Genomic DNA, 19,140 nt, shown 5'->3' with positions numbered 1-19,140 from the left:
ATATTTGATTTTGAGCTCCTTTATTTCACGGATTCAGGTGTGGGAAAAGAGGACCGAGTCTTTGCCCAACAAAAGAATACACAGATAACTCTGGCTGGGTCTGAAAATGAGAGCTCTGATTAACAGGCGTGGGGGCGGGGAAGGGGCCAGTATCCTCTTTGGTATTTTGAAAGCAGCAATTCAAGTTGTTCTTGTCAAATCAGGAAGGACCAGTCGAGTTCACTCCATCTGACCCTATTACTGGGCAGACGGAGGCCCAGACAAGGGAAGGGCTCGGCCCGAGGCTACATGGTGAGACAAAGCTGGAGCCAGAGCTGGATCCCCCCGAATCGGAACCCCACTCGCAGTTTTTATCGCCTACCCGGTCGGGCAACTCCAAGCAGATGGCCTTGGGCGGAAAGCTCGTACTACTGGTTTCTTCCGTCGGACCCTAAGGTTCCTCTTCTCCACCCACTGGGCCTGGTGTCTCCCACCTCCTCTAGCATCGGGGCCTGGGGAAGATTGTTGCCCCTCGAGTCTCCACGGTGTCTGCAAGGTCGTCTGGGACCACCGAGGCCGCTCTCGCCCCGCTTCTCAATGGTCCTTCTTCTGAGGCGGTTCAGCTTCGCCCCCTGCGACCCTCCTCCTCTGCACGACCACCCCCCCCATTCTTATGCCGGCAGCAAATGACACCTCTTCCACCGGAGGCCAGGCCCACATCCCCGTGCCCTTGTTGAAGTTCACCTCCCCGCTAGCCCCAGTACGCCTACACCTCCCACTTCCTTTCGCTGAGCGCCGTCCTTCCGGCTGGGCCCCCTTCTAATTGGCTGGCGGTGAGCTTCCTTGGGGACTCGGCCACTCCGAGGGCGCCACACAGGCCACTCTAGCCGCCGTCCCGGACTTTGGCCGCGCTCTTTCGGCTGCGAGCTCTATGGTGTTGGCGACGACATGTGGCGGCTCCCGGGACTCCTGGGCCGAGGTAAGGGCCTTCGGCCGCGGGTCTTGCGGCAGCTGAGACTCGGAACTGAGGAGGGGGCGGGCCGGAGGACTGAGCCAAAGCAATAGTGGGCGGTGTTAGAGCGGAAGAGAGGCGGGGTCGTTAGGGGCCGCGCTGCACTCTGAGTCAAGGGGCCGTTCGAATTTGAGGTGTGGGCGTGGCTAGTAGGAAGAGGGTGGAACTTAGAGCCAAGGAGATGGGTGGAGCCATTGGAAGGGGGAGGAGCCAAGTACCCGGAGATGGTGGGCGGAGTTCATGAAAGAGGAGTAGAGGCCAGTGCAGTAGGCGGGGCCAACGGGGTAGGCGGAGCCAATGAAAAGAGGCGCGATTTAGAGACAAAGAGCTACAAACATTGAGCGAGAGTTTGTGTATGAATGTCTGGTCATTTTAGAACAGTGGTTGTCAGCCCTAGGAGGGCGTCAGAATCACCCGGGGAGCTTTTTCAAAATATTGATGCTCAACCCTGAATGATCCTAGTTTATTTGGCTCTGGGGTGGCACGCTGGAATCTGTACTAAGCAAAAGATCCCCACGTGGATGTATCCTTGTTTAAGAACCTCTGCAGACGCAGGTGCCAGTGTTTCCTGGGTTCCTGGCGTGGGGCTCTGTCAAGGGTCAGAGGGAAGATTGGTGGGGCCACTGTTGCCTCAGTCCCGCTCATATCAAAGTGACTGATCCTTGCTCTGCACAGCTCTTCCCCGTCTGCTGGGACCTGGCCTCCGTGGGGTGACCTCCAAGTCCACCAGCCCAGATGGGCCTCAGGCTACCTCCTCCAACCTGCTGGTCCCTGTGCCCAGTTTCGACAGGTGAAAGACTGCCATTCCGTCACCCATGTGCTCCCCTAGCCTCCCTCTACTCCCACTTAGGACAGAACTTGATAGCCTCTGTTACATCTTACATCTTCTAGGTCTGGCCACCATGGCCCAGGCACAAGCAAGGGCCCAAGGTCCCATGGATGGAAGGCTGCCTTCCAGTGGATGTCTGCCCGTGACTCCCGGAACACATTGTGGGATGCCATATCATGGGTAAGGTTTCCCCAGTCCTGTCCTTGTCCTTCAGTGTGGATGAGAATGATCCTGTATGGAAGTATAGCCTAGAAACAAGAGCTAGGGCGTCATCGTGGCCACACTCAAAATTTGAGTAACTCATGGCATTGGAGCATATTTGGGGAGATATTGCTACTCCCTTTCCCCCTGCTGCCCATGTATATATTCCTCCTTTCATTTAGTAAACATTTATTTAACACTTTCTTTGAGCCAGGCATTTTTTGCTAAGTACTAGGGACATAGCAGAGAACAAGGTAGATATGACTCTTGCCTTCCTGAATCTTATAATTAACTAATACTAAATAGCTAACTTTTAATTTATTAATGTATCTATATATATCATCTTATTTAATCCTTACGAAATCTTGCAGAGGAAATATAATCTTTATTTTATAGATGAGAAAACTCAGGCTCTGAAACTTTAGGTAACACTTTTAAGGTCACACAGCTATTCAGTAGAGGAACCAGACTTTACTCTGGAGCTCGTGCTCTTAGCTACTATGCTCTACAGCTTGGTTGCTATACCTAGTATGGCTTGTAAAAGCACATAGTACATATCCTGACCCATGATCGTCGCTCAGTAAATATTTGTTAAATCTGATCTATAAAGGCAGAGGCTCAGTAACACGAGGTCTAACAAGGCAGACTCTTTGCCTCTTAGGTTCTGCTTATAAGATATTCTAAATGAAGTTGGCACTCACGTCACACTTGTCTCCATCACTTCTCATCCCTCTCACTTTTATGCTGCATACTTTGGGCAAGTGGCTTGACCTCTCTGAGCCTCAGTTGTCTCATCTGTAACTTGGTGTCATCAGCAGAGCTGAGACTGGAATGTGTCCATGCCAGGGACACTTCTCTCTGGGGAGCTATGGCCTAGGGGCATAACACACCCTGGGGAGGGATGTGTTTTCCCATTTTGTCGAAGATACGAACCCTAGGGCAATCCTATAGTGAGTGCTTCTAAAACTGGGTCTGCATCTCAGGGGTCCTGATGCCATCCCTCAGCTCTGTCACTACTGCCTATGTGAAAGGGCCTGAGCACAAGCTTATCTCCAGTGATATGGATACGTGTCCCTGTTATCAACATTGCTGGGACCTTCTTTTCCTTCAGGTCTCAGCACACACATCACTTCTACAGACAGGCTTTCCTCTACTCCTGTCTTGTCAGGAGTCCCTCTTATGCCCTGTGTAAACTCTTGATTTGTTTCCTTAGCGGCATTTGGCATAATTTGTAGTTATTATGTTATTTCTCTGTGTACTTGGATGTCGTCTTTCTCCCTCAGTGAAGGTATGAACTCCATGAGGGCAGAGAACTGGGTCTGTCTTGTTTGCCATTGTATACAGTGCCTGTTGCAACAAATAAGTATTTGGGTGTCTTTTCTCGTGCATAACACAGGAAGGGACAGGGAAAACCAAGCAGTCACTGGGCTAGGAGCTAGCTTAGGTCTTCTGCAGACCTGTTGGAGAAGAGACACCCACGACAAGCAAGTAGCTGTGAATGTGTGTGGTGGGGTGGCTTTGGGGTGGGTGAGGAGTTGTGCCAGGCTAGAGAAGGAGGGAGCCTGATGGGGAACTCTGACCCGTCTGCATTTGGCTGCACGTGTGCCCAAGCCCAAACTTGCCGTGTTATCTTTTTGCCTGCTTAGATTTTGTTTATTCAGTCACTCGCTCAGGCGTTTATTCAGCATGTATTTATTAGTGCTGTATCTTAGTGCTCTGCTAGGCGCTGGGGATACATAGGTGAGCAAAACAGACATGGTTCCTCCCTCGTGGTGCTTAGAGACTAACAGGAGAGACAGACCTTGATGAGTAATTGTAGAGATGGCTGTTTAAGTACCAGTGTGATCAGGGCTCCATGGGGGAAGTTCGGGTGCTTACGATAGTGCGCAGTGGGGGAGCGGCTACAGCCAGGAGTCAGGAAGGACTTCTCGAGGAAGTGATGTTGGAGATGTAGGCGGAGACTGAAGGAGCTGACTGGTGGAGAACTGTGTCCCCTGAAGTGCTGTCTTCCTCAGGGCACCCTGGCCGTGCTGGCCCTGCAGCTGGCAAGGCAGATCCACTTCCAGGCGTCCCTGCCAGCAGGACCTCGGCGAGCGGAGCGCTGCTTTTGGCGCAGTCCTCTGGACCGTTTCCTCTCATCTCCCTTGAGGCACCCGCGCTCCTGTGAGTTCTCAGTCCCGGGGACAGGAGAGCTGGGCTGGGAGTTTCTCTGAGCCAGGAAGCATCTCTGGACACACCTCAGGAAAAGAGTCAGCAGCTCCTTGCCTCTCCTATCTGCAGTCAGAGGAAGAGGAATGGGAGGAAGGTCTGTCCACCCGGCGTGTGGGCCACGCCTGTCCTCCAGGCCCCTCCCATGTCCTCCCCTCCCCTTCCATTGACAGAGCCCCGCAGGGGTCCAGGTCATTTTAGATCCTAGGAGTGGCTTCCTGCCCACTCCTCAGCCAGTTAGGTCATTCTCTGGTCAGTCATTCATCAATAAGTGAATCTTTATTGAATGGCTATCATGTGCCATGGTACAGAGGCAATGCAGCACAGTGATTAAGGCTCTGGAGTCACACTGTCACGGTTCAAGCCCAGAACTGCTGATACTAGTTTGGTGTCCCTGGATGAGTCACTTTTAACTTCCCTGTGCCTCAGTGTCTTCACCTATAGAATGGGGAAATAATAAAACCCACCCCCACAGGTTTCTTGGAAGGACTAAACGAGTTAATACATGTCGAGGACTTAGAACAGTGCCTGGCATGTAGTATGTGCTCAGTAAGTAGCGGTTTAAGTTCTTGCCCTTAGTATTATGATTATAATCATAATCAATATTAACCATCAAACTAAGTGCTAAGTGCTGGGGCTAGAACAGTGAATAAAGTGGATCCCTCCCTGCGACTGGAAGAATTCAAGCCAAGGAGCGATTTATGCTTGGGGTGTGGGGATCAGCATAAATGCGGGCCCCTCTCCACCCCTGCGGAGGGAAGCCAGCCAAGGAAATGGAGGAGGAGGCATGTGAAGGACATGTCTCAGGAGTTTCTAGATTCTTCCTTTGGTCCGCGAAGCCTCAGGGAGGGCTCAGTCAGCCCCAGCAGGCTGAACCTATCCCCTTCTGATGTGACTGCTCTCACTGGCTCTTCCCAGCACTGCGGAGACACATTCTGCCCAGCCCTGATAGCCCGGCTCCCAGGCACACTGGCCTCAGGGAACTCAGGCTGGGCCAGGAAGAACCCTCCACTCGGCCTGAGAGCCTCTCTTCACCCAGCTCCTTGAGAACAACTGGTCTTCAGGGTGCCTCTGAGGAAGGTATGGTCCCACCTCCTAAAATCAGCAGAAGGCGGTGGCGGGGTGGGGAGTTGGGCAGATGGACATTTGTTGCTGCATATGCCACATTGGGGAATTGTCATTCCTGTGAGCCCCCATGCTTTCTGGGGCAATTTGGAATGATTTTGGTTCCTGGCAGTGGTGCTGGATGGAGGGCTCTGTGGACTGGGGGAGTGAGAGAAAAGGAGAACTAACACCTTCCTCCTTTGCCTTTTCCCTTGCAGATCCCAGTGACGCCGGCTTCCCGCATGCCAGCAGTAGCTTCAAGTCCAAGGCAAAGCCAGCCCAGCCTCAGCCCACTGGCGAAAAGCAGGTATTGTCCAGATTTGGCCACCTGGATCCCCGTAACATTCCCCTAGACAGGTGGCAATCCCAGTGAACTGTCCCATGATGAGTCTTTATATTTCTTCCCCAGGAACAAGATAAATCAAAAAGTGTTTCCCTCGAGGAGGCCATGACTTCCATTCAGCAGCTCTTCCAGCTCAGTGTTTCCATCGCTTTCAACTTCTTGGGTAACTGGGTGGACCCTGTCTCAAGGAGGGTGGATGGGAAAATGGAAAGGGTATGCGGTAGGTCAAGTAGAGTCAGGGCAGGGAGTGGTTTACATAAGAGAGAGTTTCTTTTCTCCCAGGTAGGTCGACCAAATCTGGCCTGGTGGCACAGTGGTGTCAGGGACCTATTCTCAGTCAGATGGTTCTGCCCTTCTTAAAATGGGCTCCCATCTCAAGGTTCAGTTTGCCTCATATCCAAATTCTAGCTAGCTAGAAGGGAAAGGTGGGAAAACTAAAGGACCACTCCTCCCCAACCTAAAAGTTACACAAATCATTGTCCAGAATGAAGGCTCACGGCCTTACCTAGTCACAGAGGAGCCTGGAAAATAGAGTCCTTAGCTGAATGACCATGTGCTTACCTGAAAATTCGGTTACTGTGTCAGAAGGAGAAAATAAATCTCGAATGACACCTTGAATTTTCTGCCGCACTTAGGCAAGAACAGGCTCCTGAGATTTGGAGCAGGCCCTCAAGTGCCCTTCCTTACCCACATCTGGAGACTCCAGATTCCTCTCCACCATTTGTCCTCTTCTCTGCAGTGACTTGGCTTCTTTCAGGCCTTCTCATGTAGAGACCCAGACTGCCAGCAGCATCTCCTGGACTCTAGTGGGAAAGTGAATGAGAGGCTAGGATTCATTCAGTACAAATGTATTAAGCATTCACCTTTGGTTAGGGCTTAGTTTAGGTGTTGGGGGTACAGTGATTCACAAGACAAAGTCCTTACTCTCATGGAGCTTCCACGTGAGTTGAGGGAGAGAAAAACAGCAAACCGGTAAACAAATAAAAAAGGGAATTTCAGGGCTTCCCTGATGGCGCAGTGGTTGAGAGCCCGCCTGCTGATGCAGGGGACAGGGGTTTGTGCCCTGGTCCGGGAAGATCCCACATGCCGCGGAGCCATGGCCTCTGAGCCTGTGCATCCGGAGCCTGTGCTCTGCAACGGGAGAGGCCACAACAGTGAGAGGCCCGCATACTGCAAAAAAAAAACCCCAAAAAACAAAGAGTATTTCAGATAGTGATAAATGTTATGGAGAAAATTAAACAGGGGGATGCATTAGTGACTTGGGCAAGGAGCAGCTCTGATTTGGAAGGCCTCGCGGATGGAAAGATCCTTGACCAGACTGACAAAAACAAGCCAGTCTTGTTTCCATCTGGAGAAAGCTTTCCAAGTAAAGGGAACAGCAAGTGCAAAGGTCCTGAGGCAGGATTGAGTTTTGTTTGTTAAAGGAACAAAGAAAAGGATGAGTGTGGTTGTAGTTTAGCAATCACCAGGAGGGTAGAAAGAGATGAAGTCAGAGAAGCAGGCAGGGGCCAGATCAGATCAGGGCTTCTGAGCCGTGGTGGCGTATGGTGCTTCTGAGCGAGCCAGGAAGCCATTGGAGTGTTTTACGCTGGAGCAGGAAGTGGGGGTAGTCATGTGATCTGATTTACTTTTCCAAAGATCTCTCTGCCTGCTGTGTAGACAGACGCAGGTCATAGGAATGCCAGAGGGGAAACAGGAGACTAGATTGGAGCTGTTACTGATGGCTAAGCAAAACATGATGGTGACTTGGTTTAGGTTAGAGGCAGAGGATCTGGTGTGGGGGATGGGGACAGGGTGGGATCCTGTGCCCTCTCGAGTCTTCTCCTCAAGAACAGAGGGCTCTGTGAACCCTTGACAGTGAGTTTTCAGGCAGCCAGGAGGTGACTCATTCACTGCTGGCCGAATGGAGCCCGGCTTCTGCCTCATTGGCTTTTTGTGATTTTTTCATGGGCAGACAGTCTTCCGCGAATTTTCTTGCCCATTCCTTCCTTCATATGCATATTCATTTATTCAGCAAGTGCTAAGCACTGTGGCAGAACACAAAGGGAGCATAAGCCATAATCATATTTTGCATTTGTATAGAGCTTTCACCCTATGCAAAGTTATTTCTTCTACATTCTTTTTCTGCTTCTGCCTCCAGGATTTTACAGTCTAATTGAGGAGACAGGGCTTGTACTCTTGAAACAGTTCAGTTCCTAGAAAAAGGCTTGTGTGTGAAGTAAGTGCCGAAAGAGTGTTTAAAGCCTGAGTGTGGTCTGAAGATTCTAGAGCAGAAACAGGTTGGGAAGGTCTGATGATAGAGGCAGAAAAAGGTATCCCAGGCAGGAGAAACAGCTTGAGCAAAGGCTTAGGGTTGAGAGTAGGCTGTGCTCAGCCCCTTCCCTGTTTTCCTTTTCGTTTGGATGATAAAGAGAACATGGGCTTTGGAGCTGGGCTCTCTTTCTTGTATTCTCTCACAGTGTCCTCATAAAGCAAGATTGACAGTGTCAGCTGAATCAGTTATGTTATGTTGGTTACAAGCAGCCTAAAACCACTTTGGCTAACCTAAGCACAAAAGGAATCTGTTGGGGTCTATCGACTTGCCAAGCCTCAGAAAGGACAGGAATCAGAGAGGCTCCAGGGATGCATGCGGCAGTAACTGAGAAACAGCGTCTTCAGAGTGCTGCCATCAGAATAAACCTGCGGAAGCTGTTTTCTTTCCTGTTGCAGCCAGATCAAGATTCAGATTCCTGAGAGAGGGTCTCATTGGTTGGGAAGAGGGCAGGCACATTGATTGACAGCACTGGGGGGAGGGCTGTTCCCAAAGGGAAATTAGGATGTTGTTACCAAGAGGAGGATGGTGTACAGGAGGGCAGAACCCACTGATACCTATGGCATACCAGTGAAATATTCAGAGGATGGAAGTGCATGCGAAGTGTCTAAAAAAAAAAAGGAAAAGAAAGGAAGGAGCATGTGGGTATCTGACTAAGAATGTGGGGAAGTTCACAGAGGAAGCTATGTTTACGCCTAGTTCTTTCTTACAGGGACAGAGAACATGAGGGATGGAGACTACATGGCAGCCTTTTCTTACTTCCAGAAAGCAGCAGACCGTGGCTACAGCAAAGCGCAGTACAATGTGGGCTTGTGTCACGAGCACGGCAGAGGCACCCCCAGGGACCTCGGCAAGGTACTACACTTCCTCCCTGCCCCCAGGCCCATGGCCTGTGCTGCACCGCCCAGAGTGACCTCCAGAAATGAGCAGTGGGCAGGGCTTGGGAAAGTCCAGCTTCTCTCTTCCAGCCCCGAGGGAAAACTAAGAAAGAAGTCTCCAGCTTCTAGGAATTTAGACTCAAAACACAGGAAGGCCGGGGACCTTTTCTTTCTTCTTTGCAGCTGTATCCTCACGACCTAGAACGTTACCTTGATGAATGGATCAATTAATTCTAAAAAGTAGGATAAGTATGCATAGATGTTATATATAAGAATTTATATATAACAGTTTCTTAGAATTGTATACGATGGCCAAAAAATGGGAAGAAACTTGAAGTTCCTTCAACAGAGAATTGGTTAATAACATCTATGTGGGCCTTAAAAATGATATGCTAGATCTATATTTATTTTCAGGGAAAGATATTCATGGTGTATTGTTAAATGAAAAAGCATAGGTTACAAAATAGGTTACAAAAAATAGTGAGTGTAGTTTTCTCTCTCTCCCTTTCTTCCTACACACACACACATACACACACACATTTATATATGTGTGTGAGTGTATATTAACATATTTGTGTATATATGTTAATACATACAGTACCGGGGGGGGGAAGAAATTTGCAAGATTGTACACTAAAATGTTAACAGAGAATGATCTTTAGGAGGCAGGATTTCTTGGAATTTTGTTTCTATTTTTGGCTTCTCTGTATTTTCTGACTAATCTATAATGATTATGTGTTATTTAATTAAACACTTCACTCCATAAAAAGGCAGCGTACAGAGTTATCAGTTGACTGGATGTTTTTCCCTTTGCCCCAGGCAGCCTCTTACTACCAGCTGGCTGCCAGCCAGGGCCACAACCTGGCTCAGTACCGCTATGCCAGGTGCCTGCTGCAGGATCCAGCCTCCTCGTGGGACCCTGAGCAGCAGAGGGCAGTGTCCATGCTGAAGCATGCTGCAGACTCAGGCTTGAGAGAGGTGAGTGCCATTGGTGGGGTCACTCCTGGGCACTTGGGGCAGGTGGGGCCTGGCAGTGACTAAGATACCTTTTTCCTTCCTCCTTGACCACAGGCCCAAGCTTTTCTCGGGGTGCTCTTCACCAAGGAGGCATACCTGGACGAGCAGAGAGCTGTGAAATATCTTTGGCTTGCAGCCAACAGTGGGGTATGAGGTGTCCATATCCAGGCATGATGGGCATCAAGTCTGATAAAGGAAGGGATTTTGGAACTGGTACCGTGCCTAGGAGACGGTTGATAAGAGCATTGGGCTGGCTTCAAGCCTTAACTCTTGCTGACTTACTGTGTGCCCCTTGGACAGGTCCAGTGGTGTGCTGGCACTGGCTTGTATCAGCCTGCGAGAATTGTTAGCTTGAAATCAGCTTCAGGGAGAGCATTAGCATTAGAATTGCCAAATGCTACAAAACAGGGCTTTTTCCCCTGGAGAGCTGGTTGTTAAACATTTACTAGCATACTACTGGGCTGGTCACTTCTTGTCTTCCTCATCTCTAAGATTGGGATACTAATGCCTGCCTGACCTGTCTACCACTTCACAGGGTTGTCGTGAGGATCAAAATCTGAGATAATAAGTGTGAAAGTGCTTTGTAAAGTGTACACGTGGAAGGTGCATCGTCACAAGTGGCTTAGTCCAGGGAAGTCAGAAGACGCGTGAGGTGAAGACATTGAGCAGTTTGGCGGGGTAGAGGATGTCTGGTTGTCTGTCACCTAGGGGTTGGCATCCAGGCAGCATGGAGTTTGTTCCACAGAGCATTAGTTCCATGGAACGTTTATAAATCATACGAGGGAAAAATGGTCAGATGGGTTTGGGCAATACTTTGTTAAACAGGTATCTTTAATGCAGGAAATCTCAGAGCTTTATGTCACTGTGAATTACTGAAAAGGCATCTGTGGGTTTGCTGTATCCTCAAGTGTCTTTGACCAGTATATTTTTTGAGTTGTATCTTAAAGGACCAGGAGCGCTGGGTTAAAGCCAGCAGTGGCCATGCACTAGAATTTCCCAGCATAGGGGCTGCTGCTTCTCTTTACTTCCTGGCCAACACAGTGATAGCGTTATTGAACTCTTGGGCATCAGAATACTTCTCCTTTTTCACTCTGTGTTGTCCAAAGTATCTGCAGTAGCCATCAAAATGGGACCAATGTCATCAAACAGTACCTGCCTCTGTGCCTGTCTTTCTATGAAAGAGCCCCAGAGTCTTCCTTGGGCTCAGTGGGTTGTGTGACCATGTGTGGGACAAGCCTGGGGGCACCCTGGCTGGCATTAGTCACCCAGCACGCCAGGAGAAGTGCACAAAGGGATGTTGTGTAACATACACATAACAGCATGGGTGTTTTGGCCTAACTGTCCTAAGCTGGTCTGTAGCCATGAGTCCACCATATTTATTACATAGACTTTGACCTACATGTTACAGAAACTCTTTAGAGGGTAGAAGAGAAATAGAATCATGGTTGGGAGATTGAATATAATGAAAATATTCATTACAGAGAGGGAGAGATGAATGATGTGGGCAACTAAAGGTGTGAAAATAATAACACTAATCTAAGCACTTTCCACATATTGACACATTTAATCCTCACGACAGGGTAATAAGGTAGGTGCTCTTATCATGCCTACTTTACAGATGAGGAAACTGAGGCACAGAGACACAGAATATGATGCCCGAGGTTACACAATTGGTAAGTGGTGGAGCCAAGATTGGAACCCAGGCGTCTGGCTGGAGAGACTGGGCTCCTACTCCCTACCTGATACTGCCTCTCCCAGGAGCCTAATTCTCAGTGAGAGGGGAGAGAGGATCCAGAGCCAGGGACAAAGAGATTAAACATGTTCTCTGTAATGTATGCTTTGTAGCTCTCTGGGTGGAGATCAGGAAGGCATTCAGGGCCTTCGGAAGCCCAGCCTCCACCCTTACTCCTGGCTCTTTCAGGATAACATAGGAGCCCGACTCCCTGGGCTCCCAGAGCAGGGCCAAGTGCTTCCCGCAGCCTTCACTTCTGCACACTTTCAGCACCATCCTCAACACGAGAAGCCTCCACGCTGCTCTGGCCGGAAGCTCCCTGGGTGGAGGGATCCCTGTGTCCTCTGTTCTGGGCCTCTGGCTCTTCACAGCTGAGATCCCTTGGTCCAGGGAGGGTTGCAGCTGGGCCTGACCCTGCAGGGGTGAAGCACCGGCCTGCTGACTGCTGCACCTTTCTCCTGCCCCAGTGTTTCAGTTCTTCAGTCCTGCATGTGTGGGCATTTGTGTGTCTGTCCGTCTTCTCCTTTAGGATTCACAGAGCAGGTACCACTTGGGAATTTGCTATGAGAAGGGCCTTGGTGTGCAGAGGAATCTGGGGGAGGCTGTGAGATGCTACCAGCAGTCAGCAGCTCTGGGGAATGCACCTGCCCAGGAGAGGCTGCGGACCCTCTTTTCCATGGAGGCAGCAGGTACAGATGAGAGTCAAAGCCAGCAGGTGCCTCCCCGAGCTCAGTACCCTATGACGGAGAAGGGGGTGGCAGTAGCCTTTGGTGTCTTTGTTACTTCTGCTCCATTGGTGGGAACGAGCACAGCTTTTTGAGTCAGACAAATCAAACCTGAGTTTTAACCCCTGCTCCATTCCTGAACTTGGCCTGTATGTCTTTGCACCTCTGTTTCTTCACCTCTGAAAACTCATTAGATTGTAAAGATTAAATGAGATGGGACTTCCGTGGTGGCGCAGTGGTTAAGCATCTGCCTGCCAATGCAGGGGACACGGGTTTGAGCCCTGGTCCGGGAAGATCCCACATGCCGCGGAGCAACAAAGCCCGTGCGCCACAACTACCGAGCCTGTGCTCTAGAGCCCACGAGCCACAACTACTGAGCCCACGTGCCTAGAGCCCGTGCTCCACAACAAGAGAAGCCACCGCACTGAGATTAAATGAGATGACAGCAAAGGGCTTAGCACAGCCTGGCACACAGTAGGTGTTGAATAAATGGTAGTCACTCCAATGACTTGTCAGGAGACACACCATCCCAAGGCTGCCTCTGTGCCCTGACTTACCATCTAGGGCTCTGAGAGCCCTGCTCACTCCTGACTCATTCGGGCTGACCTGGGTTAGTAGTGCCAGGGGAACCAAGTCCTTTAAGAAGCCCCTGCTCCAAAGTAGGAGTCTAAGAACACAGCCTGAGTAAGAGTTGCTCTTGCCTCTCCTCACAGCCCCGGGGCCCAGCGACCTGGCAGTGAGAGGATTGAAGTCGTTTTCCAGCCCCTCCCTCTGCAGCCTGAACACCTTGCTGGCAGGAGCCTCGCACCTGCCACATGCCTCGAGCACAGGGAACCTTGGCCTCCTCTATAGAAGCACTCGTCTCAGAGCCAGCCCCGGATCCCCCAGCAGGGCTGTTCTCCCACACCCCTACCCCTTGGAAAGGAGTCTCGTCAGACTGGGTTTTGGCTAAGGTGAGATAAAATGCAGTCACCGGTACCTCTCACTGGTGCTGGGGGGAGGGGCAGGCAGGGAGGAGATGGGATGCAGCAAAAAAAAACAGGGTGTCAGTATCCCTTTACAGGGTAGAAATTCCATGGGGGCTCAGGTTCCCAAGCAATTTCAAGTGCATGGCTAATAAACGACTTTGACCATTTCCCCTAGTTGGTAGCCTCAGCCTCACAAACGGGCAGTGGACACATTCATTTTTGGCCATGCCACACGGCTTGTGAGGATCTTAGTTCCCCAACCAGGGATTGAACCCGCGGCCTCAGTAGTGAAAGTGCCGAGCCCTAACCACTGGACTGCCAGGGAATTCCCCATTCACAGTCATTTCTGTTCTGTGCATAAAAAAGATTCGTTCAGTGACCTGTGAAAAACTTTACTGAAGGGTCCAGGGACCCTGGTCCTCGCCTTAGCCTTTGCCTTGGCGCAAATCCCTTCCCGTCCCCCTTGCCAGTCTTCGATTTCCTCAGGCTTAGACCACATCATTCTTTGCCAGCGTCTGATGTGTGTGCCTCCAGTGCTTCACCAGAGGATTTTAGGTAGTATTCAAACTAATACTTTTAAATTTTAGTGTTTGTATATTAATATATATTATAAAAATGCGATTAGCATGTCATAGTGTCACAGATATTAAAAATAATGAATCAAGTAGAGAAAAAAACGTTGTGACATTGCGTAAAGGGGAGCACAGATCCAGAGAGGTGGCAGAAGTCATGGGGTGGTTTCATGAATGCCTAAAACTCAGGAAACGCTGAATGACGTCCGCTTTTGTTCATCCCCAATGGATTTCCGACTGTCTCCATTTCACCTCTGATTTGGAAGGAAGGAGTTTAGTGTCTAAATGCCTGATGTAGCTGCTTGACTTTTTCAGACCTTCGCACTTCACTCAGCCCTAGAGATGGAGCCTGCGAGTTCTCAGAGAGATACCACAACTTGAATCCCAGAGAAGAGGCCAGATGTTCACCCGCCTTCCCAAAGAACCTTAAGTACCTGCCCAGCACAGTACAGAAGAAGGAAGTGTGTAAAGATCCAGGTTCTGGCCACGTCACCTTGAAGCAGTGGCCTGACTTGCTGTGTTGTTTCCTCAATTGTAGACCAAGGGCAGCGGTGTCTGCCCTCCTACCCTCCAGGGCTGATGTAGGGCATTTCACTGCGGAAAGGACGTTGGTGCTCACTTAGGCCTGAGGAGGCAGAGTGATGCCCATGGTTACCTGGCTTTATGAGTCACCAGCCCAGGACAAGGACCCCAGCCTCCCAACTCCTGGCCCAGGGCTCTTTTTTGCACAGTTCTCACTGTAATTTTAGGTGAAAGCGTTACTATCGTCCTGCCGATACGAGGGGGTAAATGGCAATTGGGCCCTTGGAGTCTTGGAGCACGAGAGTATAGATTTTGAGATCCTCTTCTGTGAAAGGTTTGTGCCAGAATGGATGGGAGTTTAATAAAACTGATACTGGATTGTCTCATCACTCTTGCCCTTGAGTATGCTGGGGAAAGCCGGGGAGACGGGCAGGGGAAGCAGAAAGCTGAGGCTCCATCCTCATCTCTAAACTCTCCATTAACCAATTTAAAGGGTCTTAAAAGCTTCTCCGAGAGAGAGACATAGCAAGAAATGATTTCTGAGTCAACGCTAATGATTCCAATTACTGAATTTGTGCATAGCTGTTCCCCGGCTTCTGGATGTTAGCCCAAGTTCAATAGCAGAGATGTGGTTGAGGACGGGGGGGTGGGAGGGACTGAGGCCCAAACCCCCTAGGAACCGTCCAAATGCGAAAGACCACCCAGCATGGCCAGCTCAAAGCGGGGAGGATTTGAGGAGGGGAGTTGTCCACATTTCCCTCTCTGCTGCCCGCCCCCCTCCCCAGCCTCTAGTGGTCTCATCACACTTTTCCCAGCAACTTCCTGTCACTGCTGGAGCCCTAAGCTTCCTCCAGCTCGAGCGCCTCTCCTGCCCTCTGCTCCCTTTCCAGGGCTGCCCTGCACACTGGCCTCACCCCCACGGGTCCCCTCATGTGGCTTTCTTCCACAGATGGCTCCTTGGAAGCAGGGACTTTGTCTTTGGATTCCAGTATCCTCAGCACTTAGCACAAGGTCCCGTCGTGCAGGTAAGGGCTCGATACACACATTGGTTAAAGCTCCGGTTTTTAAGCTGTGCAGCGCACTAATCTCTCTGCAAAAAAAAAAAAAGATTTCTGTGGTCAAATAAGTTTGGGAAACAGTGTACTAGATGTCCCCTTTTTATAGATGCACGATGCACGTCAGCATATTCAAGGTTCCAAGAAGTCCTGCAGTAAAGAACTTGGTTAACCCAGTGCTTCCCTCATAGAGTCGGGCGCAGAGCCCGGCTCCCTGCAGATCGCCGATGAACCTTCCCGGGGGCACCCTCTGTGTAAAGTAAAGTGTCACTTCCTGCCTTCCCGTGGAGCTCCACTTGCCAGCCTCTTCCCCTCCTGTTGTCACTTGGGGTTCTCCGATCATGGGCTCCTCTGGCCATGCCTGGGGCAGAGGGGCAGTTCGCACAGTCCGGGGACCCAGGGCCTTCTGTGTTGATGGCCAAATAGGGTTCTCCCTCCCTCTCCGTCGTTATAAGTTAAGTGCTGATCCAATTTAGGGTACCAAATGTGGAGGGAGGATATTTTTAAGCTCTCCTTGTGGAGCAGGAAGGATGGAAGAGTCGTGAGAGAAATGCTGTCAAGGGGCCAAGAATCCTCGCGGTTCAGTCCCTACGGTCTCTGTACAGCCCAGGGGATGGGCTTCCTCGCAGACCCTGGAACTGCTGTGCTTTTGCCATTAAAATTCCGTTATTAATGACTCATTGTTAGTGCCCTGAAAGGAAATGTAAGGGGAGGCTAGGGAGGTGGCCTTTGTTAGCAGGGCCAGCCTGGGTCAGGACGACCCGAGGTTCGAGCCCTGATGCCCTCAGCAATGAGCCCTTTGCGCAAGGCTCTGCTGCCTCAGTTTCCTCATCCGGAGATGCTGTTTTCAGGGAGCCCTGACACTGTGGAGGGAATGAGGCTGTTTGGTTCATTATATCTTCAGTGCTAATACAGGGCAGGGCACTTAGTAAATGTTCAGTAAATATTCATTCAGTGAATGAGGGATTCTATGCGTTGTCTTTTCTCCACCGGACACCAGCACCAAACCTACCCAGCAACATAGGAGGTGCTTTAAAATATCTGTTGAATGAATGGTTCTGTATACCCCTCCCCTGACTGCCATTCCTAGTGCTACTTCTGACCTGTAGTAATTGCTCAGCAAATATAAAATGTTTGTTGAATGAGCGTTTCTGATCGTGCCCCCCACCCCAGACCCATTATATTGTGCCCAGTACTCAGTAGGGACTGGAAAACACTGATCTATTTTCTAGGTCCACACTACGTGCCAGGCTGAGCCTGTGCTAGAACTCCTCCCTCCCCTCCCCTGTCCTCTCTTCTCGTGTTGGAGATTTGGTTCTCTCCAGAGTCGCAAGGGGGGTAGTTGCCATCTCACTCATTTCAGTCAGCGGAGAGGTAGGGATCAGTGAACTGCCAAGCTGAAGCTGGGTCACAGACAAGGAGGCTTCCTGTCAATCTCAGGACGGCCCCCAGGCTCCGAGTGAGCACTGCATTGCCCTCCTGGTGCTGGAGGACGGCTGACTATTGATAAAAAATGTCCCTCTGCGCTTTCCAAATTAAGACGACATTTAACTGAGTGCTCGCTGGCTCGCCAGCTCCTTCAGTCTCCCGGGGGACAGAGCCCATCTTGGTGGAAACGGTTTTGAGCACGTCCAAGGTCTCAGCTCTGACATCTCGGCTTATGTCAAGAAGTTTCTGTAACCTTTCTGTTCAGCAGACTCAGTTCTGTCAGCATGCACACTGTCTCATTCTCAGTCGGTTATTGGGTATAAGGTCTGGCATCAGCCTACTTGGAGGGGTTGCAACGTTGGGGTGAGAGCACTTAACCCTCACGTACATACAACCCCGCCCTGATCAAAGGTCGGTTGCCTCAGAACAGGAACAGCTCTACCCATGAGTTCTCCAGGTTCGGCGGGGAATAGAGGATCACAGTGGGCCTTAATCTTATTTAGGTCACAGACCCCTTTGAGAATCAGATGAAAGCACTGACTCCTTCCCATAGAAAAATGCACATCTTCCCAATTTTGCATGCAGTTCAGCAGGTTCTTAGATCCTGAAGCCCAACCAAGAACCCCAGGTTAAGAACCCTTGATGTATTAGAAAGAACATCATCCTGAACCTCAGATGCAGATGCTAGCCCTGTCCCAAGCCTGCCGTGTGGCTCTGGGCCAGTCAGCTCTTTCTGTCTTGCCATTTCCTTGGCTATAAAATGTTCAGACTCCTTGTGACTAAAATTGCCCACGTCTGTGGAGGTTTAGATAGTGACTGAGAGCAGTGCTGCTTATCTTTTTATAGGTCACATGTTCCTTTGAAAATCTGATAACTCCGTATCTTCTGCCTAGAAAAACACCTGTACACAAAGTCTCGCCTGGCATTCAGGGGGTCCAAGATTTAGGACTTTTGAACTAGAGTGAGGCAGTGATCCAGTTGCGAGCCCTGGTTCCAGTTTCCCTAGGTCACCTCTCCCCATCTCTTCTCTCCACCTCCCAACATCAGCTCTGCACTGAAAATCCACTAGTAATTGGGGGTCAGCACTGCCGACTCCAGTGCTGTGGTTTTCCGACTTTGTCTTCACATAATGGAACATTTTTTTTTCTCTTTTCTAAGGAAGTCTTACCTGGAGCTCCAATATAGAGAAAAGGGACTCCTGTAGCATCTATTTACCCATTTATTCATTTATTCTTCCATTCAACAAGTATTCATCAATGTTGCCTTGTGCCAGGTACCTGGCTGGTCAGGTTGGAGACCCTACCTGCTTGGTGTCCCCCAGCCTCTTTCATTGACTTGGGGAACCCAGCAGCTTGCAAATCACAGACCTTGTAAAGAGTTTACTCTGCCTCGGAGTGATGATCAGAGACCTAGAGACCCTGCTCCAGAAGCATTCCTGAAGCTCCTGAAGCACTGTGAGGGCCTCATTTTCTTCATCTGTAAAATGGGATAATGGAATAATGATGCCTCGTTGCATTCCAAGTGTGGATGGTTTTCATTATCCCTAGTGGGGAGTATGATTGGCCCATTTCTGTGGACAGTGAACATGTGTACTGAGCTCCAGAAAAAGGGCAAAAGGAGAGGCACAGAAAGGAATTTTTCCCTTTAGTATCCAAGAAAGCCCCACATTACTGAGAAGCTGAATAGACTGCTTGGAAATTTCCAGGGAAATTATAAGGCTGAGCCTTGGGAAAATATTTGCTATTTTTTTCACTCCTTCCTCTCCTGGAAGGTTTGCTGCTGTCAGTGTCAATTTCATAGACCCGGTTCACACACTGTCCTCTAGGGCCTGAATTCACTGCTGTGACAGAGGAAGATTTACTCACGATTGCTGGGTCTGGAAAGATGACTTCTGTACCTGAAGGGCTGCTTGCTGGGAAAGGACAGGAGTCTGCAGACACCCACCCTGCATCAGGTCAGTTCCAAGTCCCTCTCGCTATGTGCTTGGAAGAGCAGAGATGTGAAGGCCTGAGTGGCTTTGGAAATGTTCTTTTCAACTGTGTTTCTTGAGGGGATCTCAGGCAAGTCTGCTACTGGCAAAAGCTCACCTATGGGGGCTCTTCCTTTCCTTTCCTTGGCTGGCAGTCTAGTGTCAAGGTCGAGGGCATGGGTTTTGGTGTTGGACAAGCCTAGTTCCAATTCCTGGCTCTGCCTCCTCTCTCTGCTTGATCTTGGGCAAGACCCTCAGCCTCTCCAAGTCTCATGGCTTTGTCTGTG

General features: G+C 50.1%; 2 protein-coding genes across 6 annotated transcripts in view; both read left to right on the top strand.

Moving 5' to 3' along the window:
* The first annotated feature begins 526 nt into the window (after nt 1-526).
* Nucleotides 527-14,788, top strand: DELE1 (DAP3 binding cell death enhancer 1). 5 transcript variants are annotated; one of them, XM_027081762.1, is made up of 13 exons: nt 527-958; nt 1,667-1,781; nt 1,883-2,000; nt 4,037-4,184; nt 5,148-5,309; nt 5,552-5,640; nt 5,743-5,839; nt 8,700-8,842; nt 9,685-9,843; nt 9,937-10,029; nt 12,144-12,303; nt 13,053-13,292; nt 14,195-14,788. In XM_027081762.1, exons 1-12 carry the CDS (start codon nt 928-930, stop codon nt 13,289-13,291), a joined length of 1,554 nt encoding a protein of 517 aa, XP_026937563.1. In that variant the 5' UTR covers nt 527-927; the 3' UTR covers nt 13,292; nt 14,195-14,788. The 5 variants fall into 5 exon arrangements, with proteins under 5 accessions (XP_026937563.1, XP_026937567.1, XP_026937565.1 ...); XM_027081766.1 differs by lacking the exons at nt 13,053-13,292; nt 14,195-14,788 and adding an exon at nt 11,501-11,555 and having other exon boundaries at nt 555-958; nt 12,144-12,297; XM_027081761.1 differs by lacking the exon at nt 13,053-13,292 and having other exon boundaries at nt 559-958; nt 14,195-14,784.
* A 118-nt stretch (nt 14,789-14,906) lies between these two features.
* The window catches only part of RNF14 (ring finger protein 14), a 46,120-nt gene continuing 41,886 nt past the window's right edge, over nt 14,907-19,140 (top strand). The window contains exons 1-2 of the mRNA XM_027081771.1: nt 14,907-15,426; nt 18,710-18,838. The gene's annotated coding sequence lies outside the window, so the exon portion shown is untranslated. The remainder of the gene's footprint in view (nt 15,427-18,709; nt 18,839-19,140) is intronic.

Source organism: Aethalodelphis obliquidens, unplaced genomic scaffold, assembly GCF_003676395.1.
Source record: "Aethalodelphis obliquidens isolate GAN/ISIS:26980383/991018 unplaced genomic scaffold, ASM367639v1 scaffold45, whole genome shotgun sequence".
Taxonomy (NCBI): domain Eukaryota; kingdom Metazoa; phylum Chordata; class Mammalia; order Artiodactyla; family Delphinidae; genus Aethalodelphis; species Aethalodelphis obliquidens.
Note: the sequence above shows the minus strand (reverse complement) of the source record. Positions and strands in the feature narration are given on the sequence as shown.